This window comes from Corvus moneduloides, chromosome 16 (genome assembly GCF_009650955.1).
Source record: "Corvus moneduloides isolate bCorMon1 chromosome 16, bCorMon1.pri, whole genome shotgun sequence".
Taxonomy (NCBI): domain Eukaryota; kingdom Metazoa; phylum Chordata; class Aves; order Passeriformes; family Corvidae; genus Corvus; species Corvus moneduloides.
In genome coordinates, this window is record NC_045491.1 from 2012756 (window position 1) to 2034782 (window position 22027).

The 22027-nt window shown below is 40.8% G+C and overlaps 2 protein-coding genes across 4 annotated transcripts; one reads left to right on the top strand and one right to left on the bottom strand.

Annotated features, from left to right (window-relative positions):
• Window positions 1-3643: 3643 nt before the first annotated feature.
• Window positions 3644-22003, top strand: METTL9 (methyltransferase like 9). Of its 3 annotated transcripts, none has more exons than XM_032126154.1 (5): window positions 3644-4098; window positions 7602-7792; window positions 9973-10182; window positions 10598-10782; window positions 21273-22003. In XM_032126154.1, the coding sequence occupies exons 1-5, from the start codon at window positions 3925-3927 to the stop codon at window positions 21476-21478; spliced, it is 966 nt and encodes a 321-aa protein (XP_031982045.1). In that variant the 5' UTR covers window positions 3644-3924; the 3' UTR covers window positions 21479-22003. The 3 variants fall into 3 exon arrangements, with proteins under 3 accessions (XP_031982045.1, XP_031982046.1, XP_031982047.1); XM_032126155.1 differs by having other exon boundaries at window positions 21276-22003; XM_032126156.1 differs by lacking the exon at window positions 3644-4098 and adding an exon at window positions 4340-4575.
• Window positions 14222-20587, bottom strand: IGSF6 (immunoglobulin superfamily member 6). Its single transcript, XM_032126157.1, has 6 exons — window positions 20454-20587; window positions 18504-18854; window positions 17497-17603; window positions 16394-16447; window positions 15696-15779; window positions 14222-14552 (listed from the first exon to the last, which is right to left on the bottom strand). The coding sequence occupies exons 1-6, from the start codon at window positions 20518-20520 to the stop codon at window positions 14514-14516; spliced, it is 702 nt and encodes a 233-aa protein (XP_031982048.1). The 5' UTR covers window positions 20521-20587; the 3' UTR covers window positions 14222-14513.
• Window positions 22004-22027: the final 24 nt, after the last annotated feature.

The window sequence follows — 22027 nt, forward strand, 5'->3', positions numbered from 1 at the left end:
TTATGTACACATACAGCATCACTTGTGTAAATACTCTGTGGATAGGTAAATACAAATACCAGAGCAGATATGGCCTGTGTTTAGGTTTTGAATTTGAAAAGATTTCCCGCATTATATGAATTTATTTTGTGTCTGAAAGGCAGGAGCAAAAAGGAATTTAAGTTAATATAATCTTTGATTCATTATATGAAACAGTCTTCTCCCTGAAGGTTCCTTTAAAATGGTAGTCAAGTAAAATAGTCTCTTTTTTCTTTACTGTTTCTGTATTTCCTAAATTTCCCATGTTCATTCCATCCTTATAGAATATATATTTTAACATCTACAATAATATAATGTTACTGTACTGCAAATAGGCTTTGTTAGGTGACTGTGTTAGTTATTTCTAATATTAAGTTATTAGAATATAGTGTACAACTGGAAGAGTATCGTGCTATACAACAGGAAATCTAATAAGTGGTTTTAAGAGCCAAAATTACATCAAGAATTCTTTGAAATCATCAGAAATATTTTTTCTGGAAAATGTCTGGTAAAGTTACCATAAATTTGCTGAAATAAGAAAGGAGTGAGGAGTGATATGACTCAATGCACAGTTTGAATAGCCTCTACAAACTGCTGCATCTCTAGAATTCAGATAGGAAAAGTACATAATCAAAGATTGCTAAGCAAGACACCCTGAAGATAGGAGACATTAACTATAGAATAAACCAGTTTAGAAAAAAAACCTGAGAAAGACAATACAATTTATTTAAGGTGTAAAATACTAATAATTTTCCTAATTTATTATGCATTATCCTCCCATTTGTCTGTCCTATTTCCCTTGCTATAAGGGCAGGAGAAACGTCTTTCAGAGCATCAATAGTCAATCCCAAAGAGGACTGGAAAAGTGCTTTAAATTTGGGTGGTGGTGTTCCTACGGGAGTAGAAGGTTGGCACTGTGCTGTGACTGACGTTGCTTATTCTCCATTTCTCTGTCACCCACTAAAATTTGTTATCTTCTGCTAAACCTACACGACTGGTTTTGGCTGTGAATCAAGTAAAGGATGATCAAAGGCAAAAGTTCAGTGTCTTGCAACAGCTGGTTTCCCTGCTTTCTCTCCTTATTAGCCAATAGTATCTGAGCTTGAACTCCCACTGCTGGAAAAATGCCTCAGTCTAATCTTGATAATTTAAGAGTGTCTGAAATAGTCTCATAACTGATAAAGAGGCTGTGTGTGTATAGTATAAAATATGAAATGCTGTGGTAGGTTCAGAGGAGGAGAAATGTGATGCTTGAATCCATTCTTAAGTGTTTCTCTATAAATTCTGAGAATATGGAACTTAATACACTGAATGAATTTTATTTATTGAAAATCAGTAAGTAGAAGTGTCTGCTAGGCTTAAAAGGATGTTGCCTAATACACACTAAAGAATGTTAGTCTAATATAGTAGTAATAAAAGATATGGTCAGTGATAGAGTGAAAATACTGAAGAAATGACAACAAAGCATATTTAATTTTAAGTGGGTAAATGTGATGTTTTGTGGAGCTTACAGGCCTACCTCTATTCTGGTCTTGTACAAAATGACCTTCCCAGTCTCCTGCTGCCCTGCTTTTGGAACTGCTCAGTAATTCACGAGCGTACTGTGTTGACATGGCTAGTAGGGATGTTTACATTTGAATACAGTTCTACAGCCTAATGGGTGCTGTCAGGAAAGACAAGCAGGAAGGGGAAGGAACACTTAAGATAAGCCACATCTCCACAAGTACTTCTAGGCACTTCTTTGCAGAATTAAGCGAGCTTGGGGAAAAAGCTCAGTAGCCCACACGAAGGCAAAAGAATTCCAGCTGGTTTTGTAAAGGAACATACAGCTGAGACTGGAGGGAGTTGTTTGAAGGCTCTAGACAGAGCCACAACCTTTGGGGGAGAGGATTTTAGATACCTGTGTTTACCTTAAAGATCTCTTTCTGGTAATCCCTTTCCAGCTAATGTTTAAATAATAGAAGGGAAAGTTGTTTTATCATTGTGTTTTATTGGGAAAATTGAGGATTCACATCGCAGACTACACGAGGCTGTGCAGGCAGCCCTGCCACCGAGCCTGCTCCAGAGGCCAGGCTCCTTGGGATCACCACGAAGCAGCAAGGGCTGTGTTAAACACACCCTTGGGTGTGTTTGGGACCTTTAAGACTCCAGGGATTCAACTGATTATAGAAATTTTCCATCAAGACAAAGAAAAACCACCATCCAAATAGTGCAGCAGAAAGTAGAAGAGAAGTGATTCCATTATTTCTGGAAATCCTCTCCCAGCACACGAACTGCTTTGAATGACAAAGCAATGCACTTACCCCAAAAATGGTTTGCTCAGATTGTCCAGCAGTTGGTTAAAACTCCACCAGCTTATGTGCAAATGACTATACATCAAAATTATTACCTAAATATGCATGAATAGCGAGTTCTTTATAGCTTGTCAAGAGAAAAATATGCTGAGTATACAACTACTGCATCAGAATATTAATGACAAATGTAACACTGGGTAGGAATTTTGAAAAATCTCACTAAAACACACCCAGGTTGTATGCTAACAATGCAAAGACAAAAGCTAGCAAAGTTCTTAATTTATTTGGCATGCAAGCAATTATCTGTATTTTTTATGTGATAAAACCAAGATATGTTTCCCTGTGAACATGTAACTAACCTGAAGCAATTTTATTTATTGGTTTGTAACATTGTCAGCAGATGTCTGTTTAAAAAGCAGCTTTTGTCCTTTTGGATTTTGATTATGAAGTTATTTTATTCCTGGAGGGAAAAAAAATAAAACTACTCCGTCTTTACAAATAATAGCACACATGGAAAGGAGAGTCTTAATCCCAAGCCAAATAAAAATATACCAAAAAGGCATTCTAGCCCATCTAGCCAGTGGAGAGAAAAAACCCCAGTCTTCAGTGGAAAACTGTCTAAAGTTCTCAAGTCAAAAACTTTCCTCAAGGAGGCTAAACATCAGTGAAAATGAACTGAACACAACAATCCTCTGGCACTATTCTGTTGTTGCTCTGGTTTTGCTCATTTCCCAGGATAAGCAAGGCTGGGTATGATCAGTGCTTGACCAGAGGAAGTTCCAGGTAGAAGCCGGGATCCCAGAGGGGTCTGACCTCAGTGCTATCCTTCCCAGGAAATGAAGGGGCTGGACCCCAGCCATCAAATCAGATAAAGACACCGCTCGCTGGCGGCTGTTTACAAACAACTGTCCCGCCCCGGGCCCCTCAGTCCCCGGCCCTCAGCCCCGCGCCTCCCGTACCTCCCGGGCCCGCAGCCCCTCAGCCCCGCGCCTCCCGCAGCCCCGCGCCCGCAGCCCCTCAGTCCCGGCCCCCTCAACCCCGCGCCTCCCGCAGCCCCGGGCCCCTCAGTCCCGAGCCCGCAGCCCCTCAGCCTCGGGCCCCTCAGTCCCGAGCCCGCAGCCCCTCAGCCCCGGGCCCCTCAGTCCCGCACCTCCCGGGCCCGCAGCCCCTCAGCCCTGCGCCCCCCGGCCCCCTCAGTCCCGCGCCCCCCCGGGGCGCTCTGCGCACGCGCGCGCGGGTGACAGGGCGGCGCCGAGCACGTGCGCCAGCTCCGCCGAGGCGGCCGCCGCTTGCCCGCCGCTGCCGGCGGTGCCCGGGGCGGGGAGGAAGGAGGGGCCCGGCCGAGGGGCCCGGCCGAGCCGCCGCGGGCCCGCCCCGCCCAGCCCCGCTCCGGTTCGAACGCGGCGCGGCCCCGCCCGGCCATTGGCGAGGGAGAGGAAGGGAGCCGGTGCGCGCCAGGCCCCGGCGTGTCGCAGCGAAGGCGTCCGGGCGGGCTCCGCTGCCGCGGCGGCGCGTTCCGCCCGGAGCGTGTGCGCGGGCCCCGAGCGGAGCCGCCGCTGCCATGGAGCGGGGGGGCGGCGGCGGTGCGCGGGGCTGATCGCGCCCCTTCCCCATGAGACTGTGGCTGTGCTGGCTGGGCTGCTACACCCTGCTCCTGTGGGTGCTGAGGAGGACGATGTGGGCTGGCCCTGCCCGGTACCTGCGGAGCCCTTTATCCAGGTCTCTCTACGTGAATATGATGGGCAGCCACCGCCAGCCAGCCCCGGACGCCAGGGAGAACCACCAGGTACAGCCCCGGCGGCGGCCGCCCTGCCCGCCCCTCCCTTCCCTCCCCTCCCCTCATCGTGCCGGGCTGGGCGGCGGGGGCGGCACGGGGACCCCCCGCCCCCGGGGAGCTCCGCCGGGCAGGGGCGGGGGTGCGCCGGGGGGAACGGCGGCAGGAGCGGGGACCGCGGTGCGGGCTGAGGGGGCACCGGGCCGGGCAGCGCAGACAAAGAGAGGGAACCGCTCGGTCCTGCGGTGAGAAAGTTGCCGTGTGCCCTGCCTGCGGAACGCGCCGCGGAGCGGTACCGCCGCTGCGGGGTCGCCGCGGGGGCCGGGGCGAGCCCGGCGGTACCGGCGGGGGCAGCGGCGCCTGTCCCGGCAGCCGGAGCGGGTCGGGGCCGGAGCTGCTCCCGGCAGAGGTGCGCCCCGGGTTCTGGACGCGCGCCCCGGGCTGAGGATGTGCACCCCGGTATTTTCAATGCCACCCCCGGTTTGTCCGGTGAGCCCTGTGAGAGCGCTCCAGTGAAGTTTGCAGGTGGCGGTGACGGGAGGGGGTTTGTAATCACAGAGATGTTTGTAATTAGTACCGGTGCATCTAGAGGAAAACAAAAAAAGTGGGAAACTGAGAATCCCACAGAGGCCTTGGAGCAGTAGTAGGTGGCAAACTAGGAATGAGTTGTTGCAATGGGATCCGGCTGCGATAAAAGGTTATTGCTATGTTTGGGCAGTGTGGCCACATGGGTCGGTACCTGGTGGAGAAGTTAGGGGCTATGCCCTTGCAACGCAATGGTTATGTGATAGATTTCATTTGGAACGTGTTCAGATCCGCGCTGTGTTTTGGCAAAATGCTACTGAAAATCTGACAGGAGTTAGAAGGGCTAATAGAAACTCTTAGTGCAGAAGGAAGCTGGCAGCCTAATCTAGGTTAAATATGCAGAGCTGAGCTAACGAAGAAAACGTAGTATAAACACTTGAGGACTGCTGTACAAAGGAAGACCATAATTCTTCCTGCTGATCCATTACTGCAGCGTTCTTAGTGCTCTGGGTGGGCACTGACATCCAGAATCTTGCTGGGTGGATGTATCCCTGGAATTTAATGCTTGTGGTCTGCTGTTTGGATCATTCAAGACATAAGTACAAAGAGAAGCAGAGTTCAGGTTTACAGGAAGAACTTCCTTCTGGTGAACAAAGAAAATCTGAAAGTCTTTTGTGTTGTTAAAAGCAGTAGTAGAAAAACAAGTCAGGAAAATGTGGAGGTGCCTGTGTCATTCACAGGTAGATGGTCTGCAGTGGATAACCTCCATCTCTATTATATTAGATCTAGATTTTAAATGTAGGTATTGATTATTTAGTACATTTAGTAAGATTTATGGTTACTGAGTTTGTGGGGTAAGCAAGGATTGCATGTTGAGACCCCTGGTACTTTGACTCTCTGCAGTTTTATTGACTTAACACTTAAAGAAGTGTTTAATCCTTTTACTAATATTAGGCAAGAGTTGCAATGTTTATAATTTTTATTGTAACAAAGGTCTTAGCACAACAATCTGAAAAGATAAAAGATTGACACACTTTCTGTCATGAAACTAGTGGCATTTCATATGTTGTACATGGAGGAAAACAAAAGCAGTTTCTGTTCTGAGGAAGTAGTTCTGGAATTAAGCTGGTTTTCACCATTTTTTTAATTTGAAATTTAGATTGGGTTTGGGAGTTTTTGGTGAGGGGGGTTTTGGTCTTATAATTTGTTAGCATTTCTGTTATTCACTGGTGTTATATAGGTAGTTGTCGATAACCTTATTGGCAAGATTAACCATGGAGGATCATAGAATCATTTAGTCATTGAGGTTGAAAAAGAGCTCCAAGATCATCAAGTCCAACCTTCGACCAAATAACCACCATGCCCACTAAACCATAATGAGAAGAAAGTGGAGATCTGTGAATAACACCTTAATTTTGGAAACAAGCTTCTGTTAGTTGTCACCATCACCCTTCTGCCAATGGTTATGTCAATAATCAGAAGTCTTAAAGACAAGAATTGCAGGACTGTTGTTTTTCAGTGGAACTGCAGGTGAGAGTTCAGTGCAGAACCCCAAGGTGTATGAGCTCAGGTACAGCATATGTGTAGTCATGCTGCTTATGGAACAAAGCCGGTGTTTCCCAAGGCTTTGAAAATGTTTTCTTCTGGATTGAAACTGGCAACACACTGCAAAAGGCAAATCATCTGAGCCACTCCAGACCTGTTCAGTGGAGTGAGGCAGCAGCCTCATGAGTGAACCTGACACATCGCAGCCTGCTCCTCAGCTCCTTGGGATCATTTGCTTCTGCCAGGCTCTTGGAATTGGCTTCTGAATGAATGGACAAAGTACACAAGCTGCTGCTTTAGTGGTTTTTCAGGAGCCACTAAGGATTCCTTTTGGGACTCACTGGCCTGTGCTGTTTTATTTAACAAGCACTGAGCTGCAGTGAGAAGAGACCTAAACCAGTGAATCAGCAGTCTCGGGGATCCCTGGGGCAGACTCAGAATCTGTTTTTCAGAGGAAAGGATCACTCACTTGTTCTGTCTACAAGTGTGTTTGAAAGTACAGTCACGAGCCTGATTCTGCCAGAAATGCACCCATTTCCAGGTGGTTTTCAATCCTAAGCAGGCACATTTGTTGCTCAGCTGAAGGGTCTTCCCTCGCTGCTTTGGGCCAGTGTTTGATCTGGCATAAGGGCCTTGGTGCACTGTGTGCTCCCCTCTGCTTGCTGGGATGCTGCACACACTGGGATGAGAATCCTGTCCTATTACAGTAGTGACTGGAAGTTCCATTGTGCTGAAGGCTGTGTAAACCTGCACTGAGTGAATGTTCCTCTCCCAGCAAGGCAAATGAATGTGATGGGATCAGGGTCTGAGCACCTGTGTGTTAAATCTTCAGGGAGTTACCCCAGCTGACAGTTTCTGTCCTTCCACGTGCGTTTTTTACCAGGTTCTGTTAAAACTCTACATCTCACTTTAGGATACTTAAAGCTCCCTATCTGCACAATGAACACATGCAGTCAGATTAAGGCACATTATTGCAAGATTTAAGGGTGAGATAAAAGGGTGTTGGCTGTAGAGAATAATTCTTGATGGTAGAAAACAGACACAATGGCATTTTATGAGAAGGACTGGGAATAACTCCATGTCAGTGTAGGAGAGTGAAAAATAATAGTGATGCTCTTCATTAAAAAAGAAATTTAAATTTTTTAAATACAACTTTCGCACAGAGAACCTACAATGGCTTTCTAGGGAGTTTACCTTGTAGATATCTTCAAAGAACAGAGTAATGATTAAGACAAAAGTTTAAAGCATTATTTCTTAGCAAGTAATTAGTCCTCACTTTGTTACAATTCTGAGTTAATTTTAACCTGAAGTTTGTTGGAAAGACTGTAGGAAAAACTAAACTTTAGTATTTATGGAAATTGATAATAGCTTTCTGTGTATTATTTTTACTATTTTTGGGTTTACATTGCTGAACTTTTTTAATGATCCTTTGTCTCTTTCTCTAGTGGTATGTCTGCAACACAGAACAGTTGTCTGAATCCCTTCAGCCCGTTTTTGTCCAGAGTTACCTTGACCAAGGAACACAGATCTTCTTAAACAACAGCATTGAGAAGTCAGGCTGGCTGTTTATCCAGCTCTATCACTCTTTTGTGTCCTCTATTTTTAGCCTTTTTATGTCCAGAACATCTATCAATGGGTAAGTGAAAAGTCGATCTTGAGTAAGCTAAATACAGTTTGGATTTAGAGTTTTCAAGTGTTCAGCCCTACCCCTTAATCTGCCAGCTTTTCAAAATGTGTAATTTCCCTTTGCTGGTCTGTCAGATGTGAAATGCCTTCCTGTGCTCATCATGCCCAGCCCTCTTAACTGGTGATCACTATTTCCAGTATGGGGGGACAAAGGAGCTAATTGCTATTAATAAAAGACAGAGGATTCTGATTGTATTTTATAACTTGTGTAATTTTCTTCTAACTAAGAGAGTGTTTTCTTTGTGTCCCTTCCCTCAGCTTTCTCCCCCCACACCTTGCCCTTTCCCTACTGCCACATTTATATCAGTTACTGTTGTGATTGTGCAGGTTGTTGGCTGTATCCAGTCAGTTCTGTATTGCACCTGAAACTCTTCCTACTGCAGAGTATGTACCTGCCAACTGCAAATCATGGCAAACAGTGCAAAGCTGGCCAAATGTTGTAACACTAATGTGGAATTCTGTCCTTCCTCTTATTCTCTAAAACAATTCCACCTCAATTTGTGTGTAAGCTGCAGTGGAACAGGAAACTTCTGATGTAGCATGTCTGCATCAGCAGAGCAGGAAAACATAAGTTGATCAAACAGCATTCTTCTATTCTTATTGCATCAGCTGCAGGGGAGTTTGGCTGTTCATAGGTGCTTTAGTATTTTTTTCAAAGAAGTCAGTGCCTATTTTTGCTCACCTCACCTCATTCAGACACGTTTAACAGATTATCAGTTTTGAGCTCCTAAAGAATGCATTTTATTACATTTAGCCAATTTCTCCAGTATCCCCACCTCTGCACCTGCTACATACTTCTGCACAGTCTGACACAAGATAGGAGCTGTCTACTGGGGCTAGAAAAATAGTCTTTTTCCTTATTTTCTACCCAGATGACTTTATGAGCTTCCCTGTGGTGTTCTTAGTTATGTGTAGCTCTATATAAAGGTTCCTTTGGTCTCTTCTTCCTTTCTCTTCTATTTTTTTTTTCAAAGGCTCTTCAGGGCTTTGAATAACACCTCATAATGCTGTTAGGAATAATAGCTATGAGCCAATTATACAGTGTGGACTGACACATGTGTGCTGCAAGGGGCCTCTACTTAAATTGGATGTAGTCTGTTTATTTTTATACATTTGATATCCTGCTTAGTTTCTTCTCTATGACTTTGTATACTCTGTCCTTTTTGTTTCTTTGGGTTTTAGTACAGTCAGTCTTTCCTAGGCTACCTCCTTTTCACATTTTTTATTCTTTGAGTCTTTTTATCTCTGTTTATCTTTTTTCTGGGGTTTTTTTTTTTCCTGTTCATTGTCTTTAAGTTTAACCTGCTATCCGGCAGGAGTTTAAAGAATAGTATTTATCTACCTGCAGTCTATTACTGACCAGTTATTTTTCCTCTGCCTGTTCTTCTAACTGTTTCATCATTGAATTCTGCTATGACAGCTGAAGTGTGTCACAGTGTAGTCTTCAAACAGTTATGGGCGGGTATGTCATTGACTTGATCCACAAGGAATCCAACTGTCACCTCTACCCAATTCCTTAATGAGTTGTCTATTTTCTGTTCCACAGCTTTTCATGTTGAATGCAGGATCTGCAGATAGCAGCAAAAGCCATTGTAACATAGAATTAAAAAAATCTCTTTTGCCCCTCCAGCAGTGTTACCCCCATCCTTTCTTTAAATCTGTTCCCTGTCTCCTCTTTCCACATCCTATTCCTCATTCATTGTGCATACTTCTGTGTCTGCAGCCATTTTATTTCCTCTGTTATTTTATCTTGGTTTTTTTTTAAAGTAGGTGGCAGAGATTCAGACCTGCAGATGTGACAAATAAAGTTCAGTCTTTATCTTTGCTTCTCTTTCTCTTCCTCTTCCTTTTTCTGTTTTAATGCAATCATTTTCTTGAGCTGCACTCCACAAGCTCTTCCTTACCTAATCAAATTCCTTCTGGAGTCTTAACCACTGTAACTGCATGTGGCTCTGTGTTTGAGCTCTGAGAAGTGCAAGGCAAGTTGAACTGGATTTAGAATTTATCCGAGTGGTGACCTTTTTTAATATTATGTGTGACTGGTTCCTGCCAAAGCACATTCTAAATTTCTTTACTGCCTGTCCGGTTAAGTTTGTACAAAATTGGTCATTTCTTGGTTTTACATTTCAGGCTGCTGGGAAGGGGCTCAATGTTTGTGTTTTCCCCAGAACAATTTCAAAGACTGCTTAAAATAAATCCTGAATGGAAATCCCACAGACTTCTTGATTTAGGGGCTGGGGATGGAGAAGTCACTAAAGTCATGAGTCCTCATTTTGAAGAAATCTATGCCACTGAATTGTCTGAAACTATGATATGGCAGCTTCAGAAGAAGAAATACAGGTATTGTACTGAATAATTCCTACATCCTTTATATCAGACATTACAGCAATCTGTTTGTAATTTAATTAATGTTCAGTATTGTCAGTCAATTCCTTTATTGTTTGATTGTTATGGAAAAGGCTAACCTGTACAAAAGCAGAAAAACAAACACATCTGATGTTGTGTTAGCAGTTGGTTGATGTTAGCAGTGTTGGGTTTTGTCTCCTTTATTACCTGATGTTTATCAGGCAGTATCAAGGTTCGTAGGGCTGGACATGTAGCCATGCTGTTCACTGATTTAGTTTTCTTTTCCAAAAGACCAGAAGGGATTGTGTCTGGCTCTTCTCTAAATGGTTGACCTTACCTGCACTGTCAACACATCCACAGGGAATTTTTGTCTTCAACAGACTGTATCTCTTTGTCTTTCCTTTCACAGGGTGCTTGGTATAAATGAATGGCAAAACACAGGATTTCAGTATGATGTTATCAGCTGTTTGAATTTGCTGGATCGCTGTGATCAACCACTGACTGTATTAAAAGATATTAGAAGTGTACTGGAGCCAACCAGAGGCAGAGTCATCTTAGCACTGGTTCTGCCGTTCCACCCCTATGTGGAAAATGGTAAGTGCACAGATTAACAGCTGTTTAGGCAGTTAAAGAAAACATTTGTAGGATCTAGTATCCCAAATTAAATGTTTAATAAATGACATGTTTGTATTGGATTTTTTTGCAAATAACAGGGCATGTCCAGAAGTATGAAATCATAGGTAAATAGGCTACATGATGTAAGCTGTTTTGTTAACTCCACAGAATACATTGTTGGCACCAACAAAAAGCTCAAATATTGAAGTCACAGATCCTGTTCTGCAAGTTACCACATTTCAGCTGTGTTGGAACAGCTTGGGAAAACTGGTCCCTGATTAGGGCCTTTTACCTAGAGGTGACTCCAGCTGTCTCTAGTGACCAATTGAGCAAAACCATCAGAACTGTCTAGTGCTGGATAGGTAGTTCAGGTCAAGCTGTTTGAAGTGTTCCAGATGAATCCTACCTAAAAATTCATAGAGAGATAACTTTGACTTTCCAACATGAGGTCTCAAAGTAAAATACAGACCCCTACGAATACAAATATCAACCACTACTAGTATTGTATTCATTTACCTTGTACTAGTAACAGGAATAAAAAAGTAAAATTCAGTGCTAAAACTCAATTATTTACCCTACTTGGATTTTAAAGAAATATATGAGAGATTTTCAGATTAATCTGTCCCACTGACTAAACTTCTAAAGAGACTAGGAACTTTTTTACATGCTTGTGATTGTGGATTCAGGTTGAAGCACCCTGAAGGTGGTTTGAGTTCCAGGAGGCTGATGATCATCAGTCATTGTTTGGCCTCTGGTTCTCCTTGAGTGCTAAGACTTGTCTGTGGAAAGGCATGGATGCCCAGAAAATACAGAACTAATCATGTTCTGGCAATCACAAATGCATCAAACTGAATCTGATTTTCTCTTTTTACATGCCAATGGTGTTTTGGTGGGAGAAGGGAGAAAAGAAGTTTTAAGTACAAGAAGTAATGCCAACAGATGAAGAATTACTTAAAATACAGTATTTGAGCTTGTAATTTTGTAACTGTTCTGAAAAGTAGTGTGTCTTAAATTAGATTTGGGGTTTGACTTAGGCATCTGTAAAGTATTTCAAGCATATTTAGTTGCAACTTATTGTTCCTGTAATGTGGAACAATATGGCTTCCCCTTGTAGAAATCCTTCAAAATTCCAAATAACAGCAGTGTCTTTGTAGTCTTTCACTGGCATATTAAAACCAAAAAATGAGAAGTACTTCTTTTTTTGTGTGCCTTCAAAACTCTGTGCCATTGTGTTTGGCAATCACTATTGCACCCCACATCTACTTTTCTGCATTTTGTTGGGTAACCCCATGACAGACCATGTACAACTCCCTGGCTCAACAGGAAGAGGATAAATGAAGGAACAAACTATTCTGAGCCTGCTTATATCCTCCATCATTAGTCTCCTACTTTACACTAGGAGGAGAAGAGAGAGTTAAATTTATAAATCCCAAGGGACTGGACACCTGTTCTGTGATTGTTGGACACACTCATTCCTACTTGTTGAAAGCTGAAATGCTGTTGTAAGATGATTCGTAAACCAGTGTCATAATTTTATTCGTGATGGTGACTTGGCAGATGAGTCACTTTGCTGAAGGCATTTTTGTTCCCTTAATATTCTCTGAAACTTAAAAACATGCTCTGTTTGTCTGTTTGCCACTGTTATGGATATGGACTTGTATAAACTGTTCACAATGCAGGTTAACACACACAAAAGTTACAGCCTTCCCACTTAAGATCAATTTAACTGTGGGCTAAAGAAACAGACAGTGAACTGCCAGACTATCTTCATGATCTAAACAACATTTTAGGATTTCAGTATTTCATTCAGCTGTTTTACATGATGATGCATTTTAAAAATAGATATGTACATATGTTTTATATGTAACAAAATTATACTTGGAACATTCAAAGAGGAGAGCATTTCATGGCTCAAGTAACTTCTTGTAGCAGCTCATTAAAACCAGCTTGGACCCACATAGTGAAACTTGAATTTTCTAGAGGGAGAACAAATGGAAAAGAGTTGGGGCAGGTAAGGTGTTTGATCCAGTGGCAGATCCATAGATAGAAGTGGAGAAATTATTTTAATCAAAATGAGATATTTGGGTTATTACATGCAATATAAGGGGATGGTAATGGTGGAAACAGTCTATGTGAATAATATAAAACCTGCTCTAAGAGAACAAAGCAAGGTGGAGGAGGAATTAAAATACAGATCTGTGCTCACTGTTTGTGGAATGACAGTGACACCTAGAGTCCGTAGGAGCTTAATCATAAATTCTCTCTGGGCTTTTCAGTTTTATTTCACCATGCAGGACAACCAGGAATGCAATTATTTCAGATTTCTAAATTAGGTCAGAGAGCTGAATGAATCATCAGGTTTATTAAACCCAGTCACTAAGAACAAATATTACCACAACTTTGTTTCTAATAGGTATCTCATAGAGTCATATGAGAATCCTTTGTATTTCCTAATACAGACAGAAAAAGTCATTATTGGATAATACATGACTAGACTGGTGTAATTTTCTCTAAAATAAAAATGCCATGCCACACTTCAGAAGTAGTGAACACTGGGAGCCTGGGAGTGTGAAATTTCCTTGTTGAACACATTAATACCCTTGTGATTGATTGACAGGGATGAGAAGGCAAAGGTGTCTTTTCCATCCTCCTGAAATACTATTAATTGAGCTGGAAACACAGTAGTGTGTAAGATGGACCCTTGCTTTGTCTCAGTTGTCAGTTCTCATCCTGCTGAAGTGAGAAATGCCACTTCATTTGTTAAACAAAGCCTTGCTTTATTTAAATTACGATAAAAGATGCAGCTGTTCTTTAGAAGGGAAAATGCTTGATACCAACAGGTATCTTGTAAAAGTGCTGATTTTGCAGATTGGCTGGGTAGTAACTGCTGAAAAAGGTACTTTAAAAAAACCAGTATACTTCCTTTGACTGGATAGTGTAGTTCTTTTTTGTGCTTGTGTCCATGTTGAACAGGCATGCAAAGGCAAAATGTGGTGCTCCAGGTATTCCTGACTTGGGATGGTAGGACTGGGAGATGGGGGTTGCCAGTCTAGCAGGTGAATTTTAGTATTGGAGGAACAAGCTTTTCACAATGAGCATTACTTTCCTAAATAGGCTTGGAGGAAGCTCCCATCCCAAATGAGCTTTGCCAGGATAGTGCATGTGTTTATATTGTCACTTTTTTCTGCTTGCCTGACAGGTTTTGCTCTGTTTAAGCTGTTCTAAGGCTCATTAAGTGTTGGTCTGTAAATGGTACATCAATAGCTATCCCATTAATATGACCAAACCCAGAATTTCACCCATGAAACGAGTTTATTTTCTGTTGCTGTAAATTACCAAACGTGTTTCACAATTGCCCAGTTCATGTAAAAGGAATACATGTAAGTTTATGTAAAGAGAAAAAAAAGAAGACACAGAATTCAATCTAAACTAAAATAGGAAACTTTTATGAAGCATCAGCAGTTATCTTACAAAGATGAAGTCTTTTCCCAGGGTTCTTGGAAATGGAAAATGGAATGGGTAACACAGATGTAAGGTACAATGCACTTGGTTCTGGTGATCTGTTTAGAAAATACTCTTGAAGAACACTGCCCTGCAAGGTTTTGTCCTCTCCCTTTAAAGCAAAGGAAGTCTGTGAAGAAGCTTAACTTCCTCACCAGCCCCTTTGCTTGCACCAGAACTGTTGAACAGATCTGAAGTGCTGCACATTCTCATCTGTTCTGATAAACGGTGCCATCTTCCGAATCATCCTGGGGAGAGAAGTGTTCCGTTATTGAGGTGATTTTTATTTTTTTTAAATAAAGGCAAAATTCCTTTTTTGAGGCAAACTCCATCCCTTTAGTGTTTCAGTAAAATCCTTTCTCCCCTCTTACCCAGTTGTTTTTGTCCATGTGGTATCTACAGGCTTCAGAACATGTTTTTTACCCTATTGACTTTTCCTAATCTCCAGGGAGCACAGAGGCAGTAAAACATAGCCCATATTTTCATATCTGATGCTCAAACCAAAGACCAGGTCATGTCAGCAGGGACTTGAAGTCTTTAAAGGGGTAATTACAGGGGAAAATGATTGGAGCTGTATGGAAATAAATGAAGTAAGATGTATATAGGAGAAGTGCTTGACTTTGGTCTGTGTTTCATTTGGTTCCTCCTTGCATCTTGGAATGGTCTCTGTACTCAGAACAGGAAAGAATTAACATTGTTTCTCAAGCAAGATTTTTGAAGCAAAATTTTGAAGCCATTTTCTTTGCTTGTAAATACCTGTGACTTCTAAAGTCGTGTGGTTTGGTTTTGCAGGTTTTTTTGATAATTTACATGGCACATGTAAAATTATTGTCATATAAGACTTGATGGCATAAATTTGGAATGATGAAATAAGTTGTGTGTCTTTCTTTACCCACTGATATTGAATACTTAGTTTAGGCTCTGTGTGCTGAAGGAGGGGAAATACCTTTAAATATATTCCTGAGTTTTTATAATAGTTCTGTTATGTTTCTGTCCCCTATTCTGGGTTAAGGGAGCAAGAGGAGCTGCAAAAGAAATATTTTTCAAACATGACCTGTTAATAGCTCCAAGCATTTAGCAAACAGTCCAGAACCAGACTTCTTCTTGGCAAAATACAAACTTTTGGCAATTTTATTTTTAAATGTACATGCATAATTTTAAAAGGAGTGGGTGTGTATGTGTATATATATCTGCACACACATCTGTAAATAGATAGATATGTAATTGTATGCATATGGCCATTTATAATGCTTTATAATGTCTGACTGTCATTCAGAATACTTTTTTTTACACCTCTATCAACTTTAAAGGAAATGGGCACGCTGTACTCCTAAAACCTTTTGGTTTCTCTTTTTCCCCATAAATTTAGGTATTAGTAGGTGCATACTCACAGGCTGCTGACTGTGTTGAGCGTATCTCTGCTTTTGAAGTTCTTGAGCAATTGCTTGAAAAATTTTTCGGCCACTATTTATGTTCTGCAAATTATGTAAAATATTTTTGTTCAGTGCAACATTTTATGTTGGAGGAAGCATCTTTTTCTACCTTTTGTAATTCAGGTTTTTTACCTGGATTTGTCTTTGGGAATGTTACTAAGTAACAATTTAAAACCACACAGTTTGGCAAGCAGAAGGCTTTTAAATTACATTACTACTGCATTGCTTAACATATGCACCTTCTTTAATGGATATTTAAATGCATGGCTTCTGATTTTTGTACAAGGATACATAATGGTCCAGGTTGGTTTTTTAAACACATTAGCGCTTACTTGAATGGATCATTTAAAGAAACAAAAAATTAATAGCAAAACCTGTTACTGTCAGAAGTTTGAACCAACTTTACTTAAAACCTAAAGGAAACAGTGTATTAGAGATGGCCTTTACATAGATTAACTTTACCATGTATCCAATGGGTTAAAAATAAATTAACTGGTTTGTTAAAATTAGTTAAATATAAAGTGAAGCCTTAACAGCTTGGAATGTCTCTTCAATGGAATCATCAATTAATCACAAATTTGATGCCAAATATACTTTAAAAAGACAAGAAGAAGAAGATCTGAATCACAGGCAAAGCAAATAACATGGTAACATACGTAGTTCTGTGTTGTTTGGTCTTTCCCACTTTTCTTTAGCAGCTTTGGTTTTAACTGGAGGGAGGGAAAATAAATGACAAAGCAAATAAGATATAAGGTGAGAAATTAGCAGAGTAGTTAAAATTGTTGCCCTTTTGCAGTGTCAGTTTGTAGGTAAGTGTTTCACTAGATCAGCTGATACCATAGGAAAAATCAGAGAGGTTTTCACATGTGTAAAGTTTTTTTCAGCTTCTAGTAGTAGATACTGCAAGTATTTTTGCTTTGAGCACAGTGGGACCTGCTTGAAACACAACTTAATCTCAAAAAGAAACCAATGGCATCATAGATCCAGTTTTTCCCCTGAAGAAGGCTTGTTTAATTTTTCCCACTGTACTCTTCACTCTGTACCTTCACTTCTAAAGAAAAACAAAAATGAAAAAGCCAGTCCTGTCTTTATGCTTGGATAGTGGTCACTACAGGAAAGAACCATTTTACCATATCATAGAAATAAGGACTGTGAAGTCCTGATTCTCCTGTCAAAGTCTCATTATTATGTAACAGTTCCAGTTGTAGCTCTGGGTGTTTTTATCTAAGCACAAATTTTGTTCTAGATTAAAAAAAAAAAACAAAAAACAGTAATTACATAGCTTTTAACCATGTGCATTTTAATGGGTGTGTTTCTATAAGCATAAAACTTCTTCCAAGTCTCATTTTTTAATTTTACCGTTATCTGTTCTGTCCATGTATGAAGAGACTCTGTAGACAAGCGAAGTCAGTCTGCAGTAACTTTACTGCACCTCATAAATACTTTGATGTGAAATTTAAATTATTTTACCTTTACTGGAAATTTATACTCTCAGGGTAATTTTAACTTCAGAATACCTTTTCTTTTAGACACTTTACTGAAAAAAGAAAATGTGGTTGCTGTTGAGAGTCCAGGTGTGTGCCACACAGGATTTCACAGATGTGTTTGCGCAGCTCATGGACTTGAACCAACCTCCTCTTTAAAACTTAACCATAAAAGTTATGAAATCTAGAAATGTGTTTTTATTCCCCTTATGGAGATGTTAAAACTGCATCGATTTAGAAAATGAACAAAACCAGAAAAAACACTTTGAGCCTACCTTGTAGACCACAAAGGATGTGAACACAGCAGAGCTGTACAGGAACAGTAAGGACGAGGTGATGATCATGAAGATGAGTTTTCCATTGCTGTGTTGCTTCCCTGATCCTTTATTAAAAATGAGCGTTAGAATAAAGGGCAGTTCTGAGTCACATAATTTTTTTAAGACTCTGCATTCCAGCTCCCTTTCTCTGAGGAATTAAAAAAACCTTATACCATCAATATTTTTCTGGTTCATTTTCAGTCTAAATTCCTTTGTGAGACCATTTTCCTTTTGTTTGCTCATACGTTTGCAAGGGCAATGGAGACCTGTTAGTTTTGATTACAAACCCTTCCTTTAAGGGTAGAGAGAGAATGGAATCCAGTTTTCTGCTCTTGTAAAGGTGTATCTGAATAAAGCTCATAGGCTTCTGTTCAGACATGAAGTTAAAGGAAGGAAGGAATATAAAGAAAGTAATAATCCAGCTGGGGTTTTTTTCTTTTTCTATTTTAGGCATGTAAAACTGAAATGTAGTTACTGAAGTTTCATTATTTTCTTAACTAGAAGGCAAGTGATACAAAGGTTTAGAACATTTTTCTCAGGCTGGCACAGTGAATCCCCCAGTCTGAGGCCTGCACTCTCTTGCACATACTTCTACTAAATGTTGGTTTCTCTACTTCCCATTTTTTTGTTGAAACTTCCTTTCTGACAGCCATGAAAGTCTTTATGTAAGAAGATGTACAGTATGTTTAGACAGCACAAGTACAAAACTTCTTTCTTTTGTAGAATTCTAGGGTCATCATCATCATATGATAGAACAGGCTAATTAGCAAACGAGGTTGAGATGCTTATTTGTGGAATCCCTCTGATTTTACTAATAACATCTTAATATAGTCCTACTACTCCTAATGGGTTTGTTGGTATTTCCATCTTAAATGTCATTCTTGGAAGTATAAATAAAGAGAGTATTTAGACAAGATAATTTATTTCTTCTAAGATGCTTCATTAAGAAGGAATGAACAACTGACCTGTTACCGTTAGTACTGTTCCATCTCCTGTTTGTTTGGAGAGGGGTGAACCTGAGTCTGAAAATGCTATTCCACAGATATAAACAGCATTGTCATCTACAGTCAGATCTTTTATCTGAAGTAAGATGTTATTTCCTGATAAGTGTACTTTGTACTTCTGATGATCTGTGCATCCAGGAGTACACAAATCCTGATGTGTATTAGTTAAAAAGCGAAACCACAGAACTTCAGGTGGAGAGGAGGAGCATCCAGAGGCAGAGAAAGTGCATGTTAGGGACACATTGTTCGTGGAGGAGTCAGCTTGCTGAAACCTGGGCTGTGTTACAGTGACTCGGCACTGACCTGCAACACCTGTTGGGAAGGAACGATTGGTACCATGAGGGACAGCTAAAAAGCAAGGTACAGTCTAAAAAGAAAATACAGCTGCTTTTGGTTCATTCAGGAAAAGGTGGGAGGAAAGGAGGAAACCAGCCGCGTTTCAAACTTGAAATTGTTAAGGCTGTTTTCAGTGAACTTTGTTCTTAGATAATTCCTACAGCTTGCACATGTGCTAATTTCACACTTTCATCTACGGGGTAGTGCACTTGGCTTTCTATTTTCTGACAAAACAGAGAAGACTGATAGATGTGAAGCAATGTGAATGTTTCCTTTGGCACTGGAGAAGACCAGAAGAATACTTTGTGCAGTTTCCTGCCTGAGATTTAGTCCTGCACGTTTGGGGGGGTACTGTGCAGTGGGGGTGGGTGTTGTGTGACCTAAGTGCAGCTGCTCAGTGGAGCAGTTCTGCAGGGCTTTCTCTCTCCTCCACTGGTCTGAGTCAAGCCAGACGACCCGAAGGCAGGCAGTGGAAATGTCATAAATCAAGACATCTATAATTTAGCAACGTCATAACATTGATTAGAATTCACAATAGTTCCAAGACATTCTTCCACTTCATCACACATATTGACTCTGGGTTTCTAAGAATAATAGTGCTTGTTAGTTCTGACATTTAAAAATGTGTGCAGAGAAAACAGGAAGGGTAATCAGAGAAGAGCGTTTTAATTAAGGAACTAAAATAATGTGTGGTTTAATATGACTAGTCTGGAAGGGGTTTTTTAAAGTCCTTATTGAAATCCACAGTGTAAATTCTGTTTTAGTATATTTTTTTTCAAATAAGTTGTGTAGTTATTTAAAGTATGGCATTGAAATTATTGCAGTGAGAATAAAGGTAGTATCTAAACAGCATCCTTTTGTGCTTGCCAGAAAATAACAAATTAGAAGATAAATAAACTGAAATCTCTTAGTGTAATGCTGATACACAATTTGTAAACCTGTCCGTGGTGAACAATTAACATTGTCTCTTCACCATTTTTCTCACCAAATCCAATCAGATTCAGTGTCTGTGACTTCTACAGGAATAAAATGAAGCTGATTCTGTGTCAGGTCCATATCAGAGCCATTCCACAGCAGCTACAGCAATCTGAAAATTTTAAGTTGTGCGTGTCCTTGCACCCTGTGTGGTGAAAGATGGTAGCTTGTGCTTCTGCAGCTGATCCCCTTCTCTTTTCCACCTTATCCACAGGTTCTGGTGTCCTTGCAGAGCAGAACTCCATGGCCTCAGGTCATGTAGGTGCTGCCTGCTGAGCTTCCCAAACCCTCCTCCCAAACAAACACAGTTGCAGTGAAACCCGGCTGCTTCTGGAGTGTTCCAGGCAGGGAGGTGCAGCGGGATCTGACCCATAAATCACAGGTTACAGCAGCATTTCAGACTTTTGGAAGAAAAAAGCATTTGCTAGCAGTTACGTACTTTGGAAGTTCTATAAAGATAGCAGAAATTAACTTGATTTTCAGTGAAACTTTTCACTGCTTTTATTTTGTAGCTGTGTTGCAAATCATAACCACAAAATTCTCAGACTTTTTTAACTGCTGTTAAATGAGAAAATATAAGAAATATTTTTAAAGTCTTACCAGCACCATACAGGATACAGTCAAATGCCAGCATTAGCACGTTGTTTAATTTGTTGAAAGATGCCATTTCTTGTATCTCTCTGGAAATGAATCTTCATGAAGGAAGAGGAACTTAGGAAATGTTTGGATTTGCAGAACTGTCTTAATCACAAGATGTAGAACTTCCTGTTTAGAAGGGTGTTTACTACTGCATTTAGCAAACTGGTTAAAGGTACAGATCAAGCCAGAAAGCTTTTGTTTGTTGTGGATGACATTACTTGGAAAATGAGTGAAAAACTTTAAATTTTGAACTTCTGAGAGTTGTACCTATAATCCTTCAGATTATTTCATTGGATATAACAAATAATGCATTTTCCAGCATGCTGCAAGTGATCAGCTTCTTTGTTTTATATGACCCTAAGCAGCCTTTAGCAGATCAGCTAGTAGATGGCCACTGAAGGCACAAAGTAGCCATCCATTGTAATGTGGTGATACACTGGTGAAAGCTTCACAGCAAATCATAATTTCCAAGCTGGTGACTCTAATAACTGTTAATTACCTGTGCACTTGTCTGCTGGACACCAGCCTCACTAATGGCAGTTACCTTTTAGCCACTCCTGGGACTTCTAGTTAAAAATGTAACAAAAGATAACCTTAAAGAAGCTGCTTTTGAACAGGGACAAACTAGAACTGATCTTGCAGCAGATCTACAAGGGGTTTGGCAACCTCCTGTGTAGCGTGGAATGGAACATAATCAGTGTAATTATGCTTTCTGTAAGAAAATGCAGCACACAATAAAGTTTTCTTTATAATTGAAACAAAGCTGTTCTGTTTTCTCAGTAGGTGGCAAGTGGGAAAAACCCTCAGAAGTTTTGGAAATCAAAGGGCACACTTGGGAAGAACAGGTGAACAGCCTGCCAGAAGTCTTCAGTAAAGCAGGTTTTGCCATCGAGGCTTTCACCAGACTGCCCTACCTCTGTGAAGGTGACATGTACAATGACTACTACGTGCTGGATGATGCTGTCTTCGTCCTCAAGCCAGTGTAAGCCTGTGTGAAGTAAAGCTCCACAGTCTAACGCAAGAAGCAGCCTCTGAAAGAGGGTTTTGATTTATGGTTACTTAAAGGGAGGGAATTTTGGGATTGCCATGCTAAACAAATACCGTGTAAGAAATTTAAAGGCCAAAATACTAATGTATTTCTTTGTAGTGTGATTAGGGGGGGGAAAAAGGTTGTTTTTTAAATGGACTCCTCAGCTGAGAATTTCTTTTTTACCAGCTCTTAAACCAACATTGCATTCTGCAATCCAGCAGCAATGGGGGATATTTTTTTATACTTACCTGCAACAGGGATCATATCCAAACAAAAGCAATAGTCTTTATAATGGTGAAACCGATACAGTGTGAACTGTTGTGAAAGAAATCAAGCAAAATCTGGCAATAAAGTTATCCATTCAGTTCAAGCCTTGTTGAATAAAAACTGTTGAAATGGATAATCTTCCATGCTAAGTTACTTTCTCTCTTACTGTCATTCTTCACGTTTTTAATCATGCTAATAAACTTTTTTGAGATGACTTTTGCATTAACTTCTGTGTTCA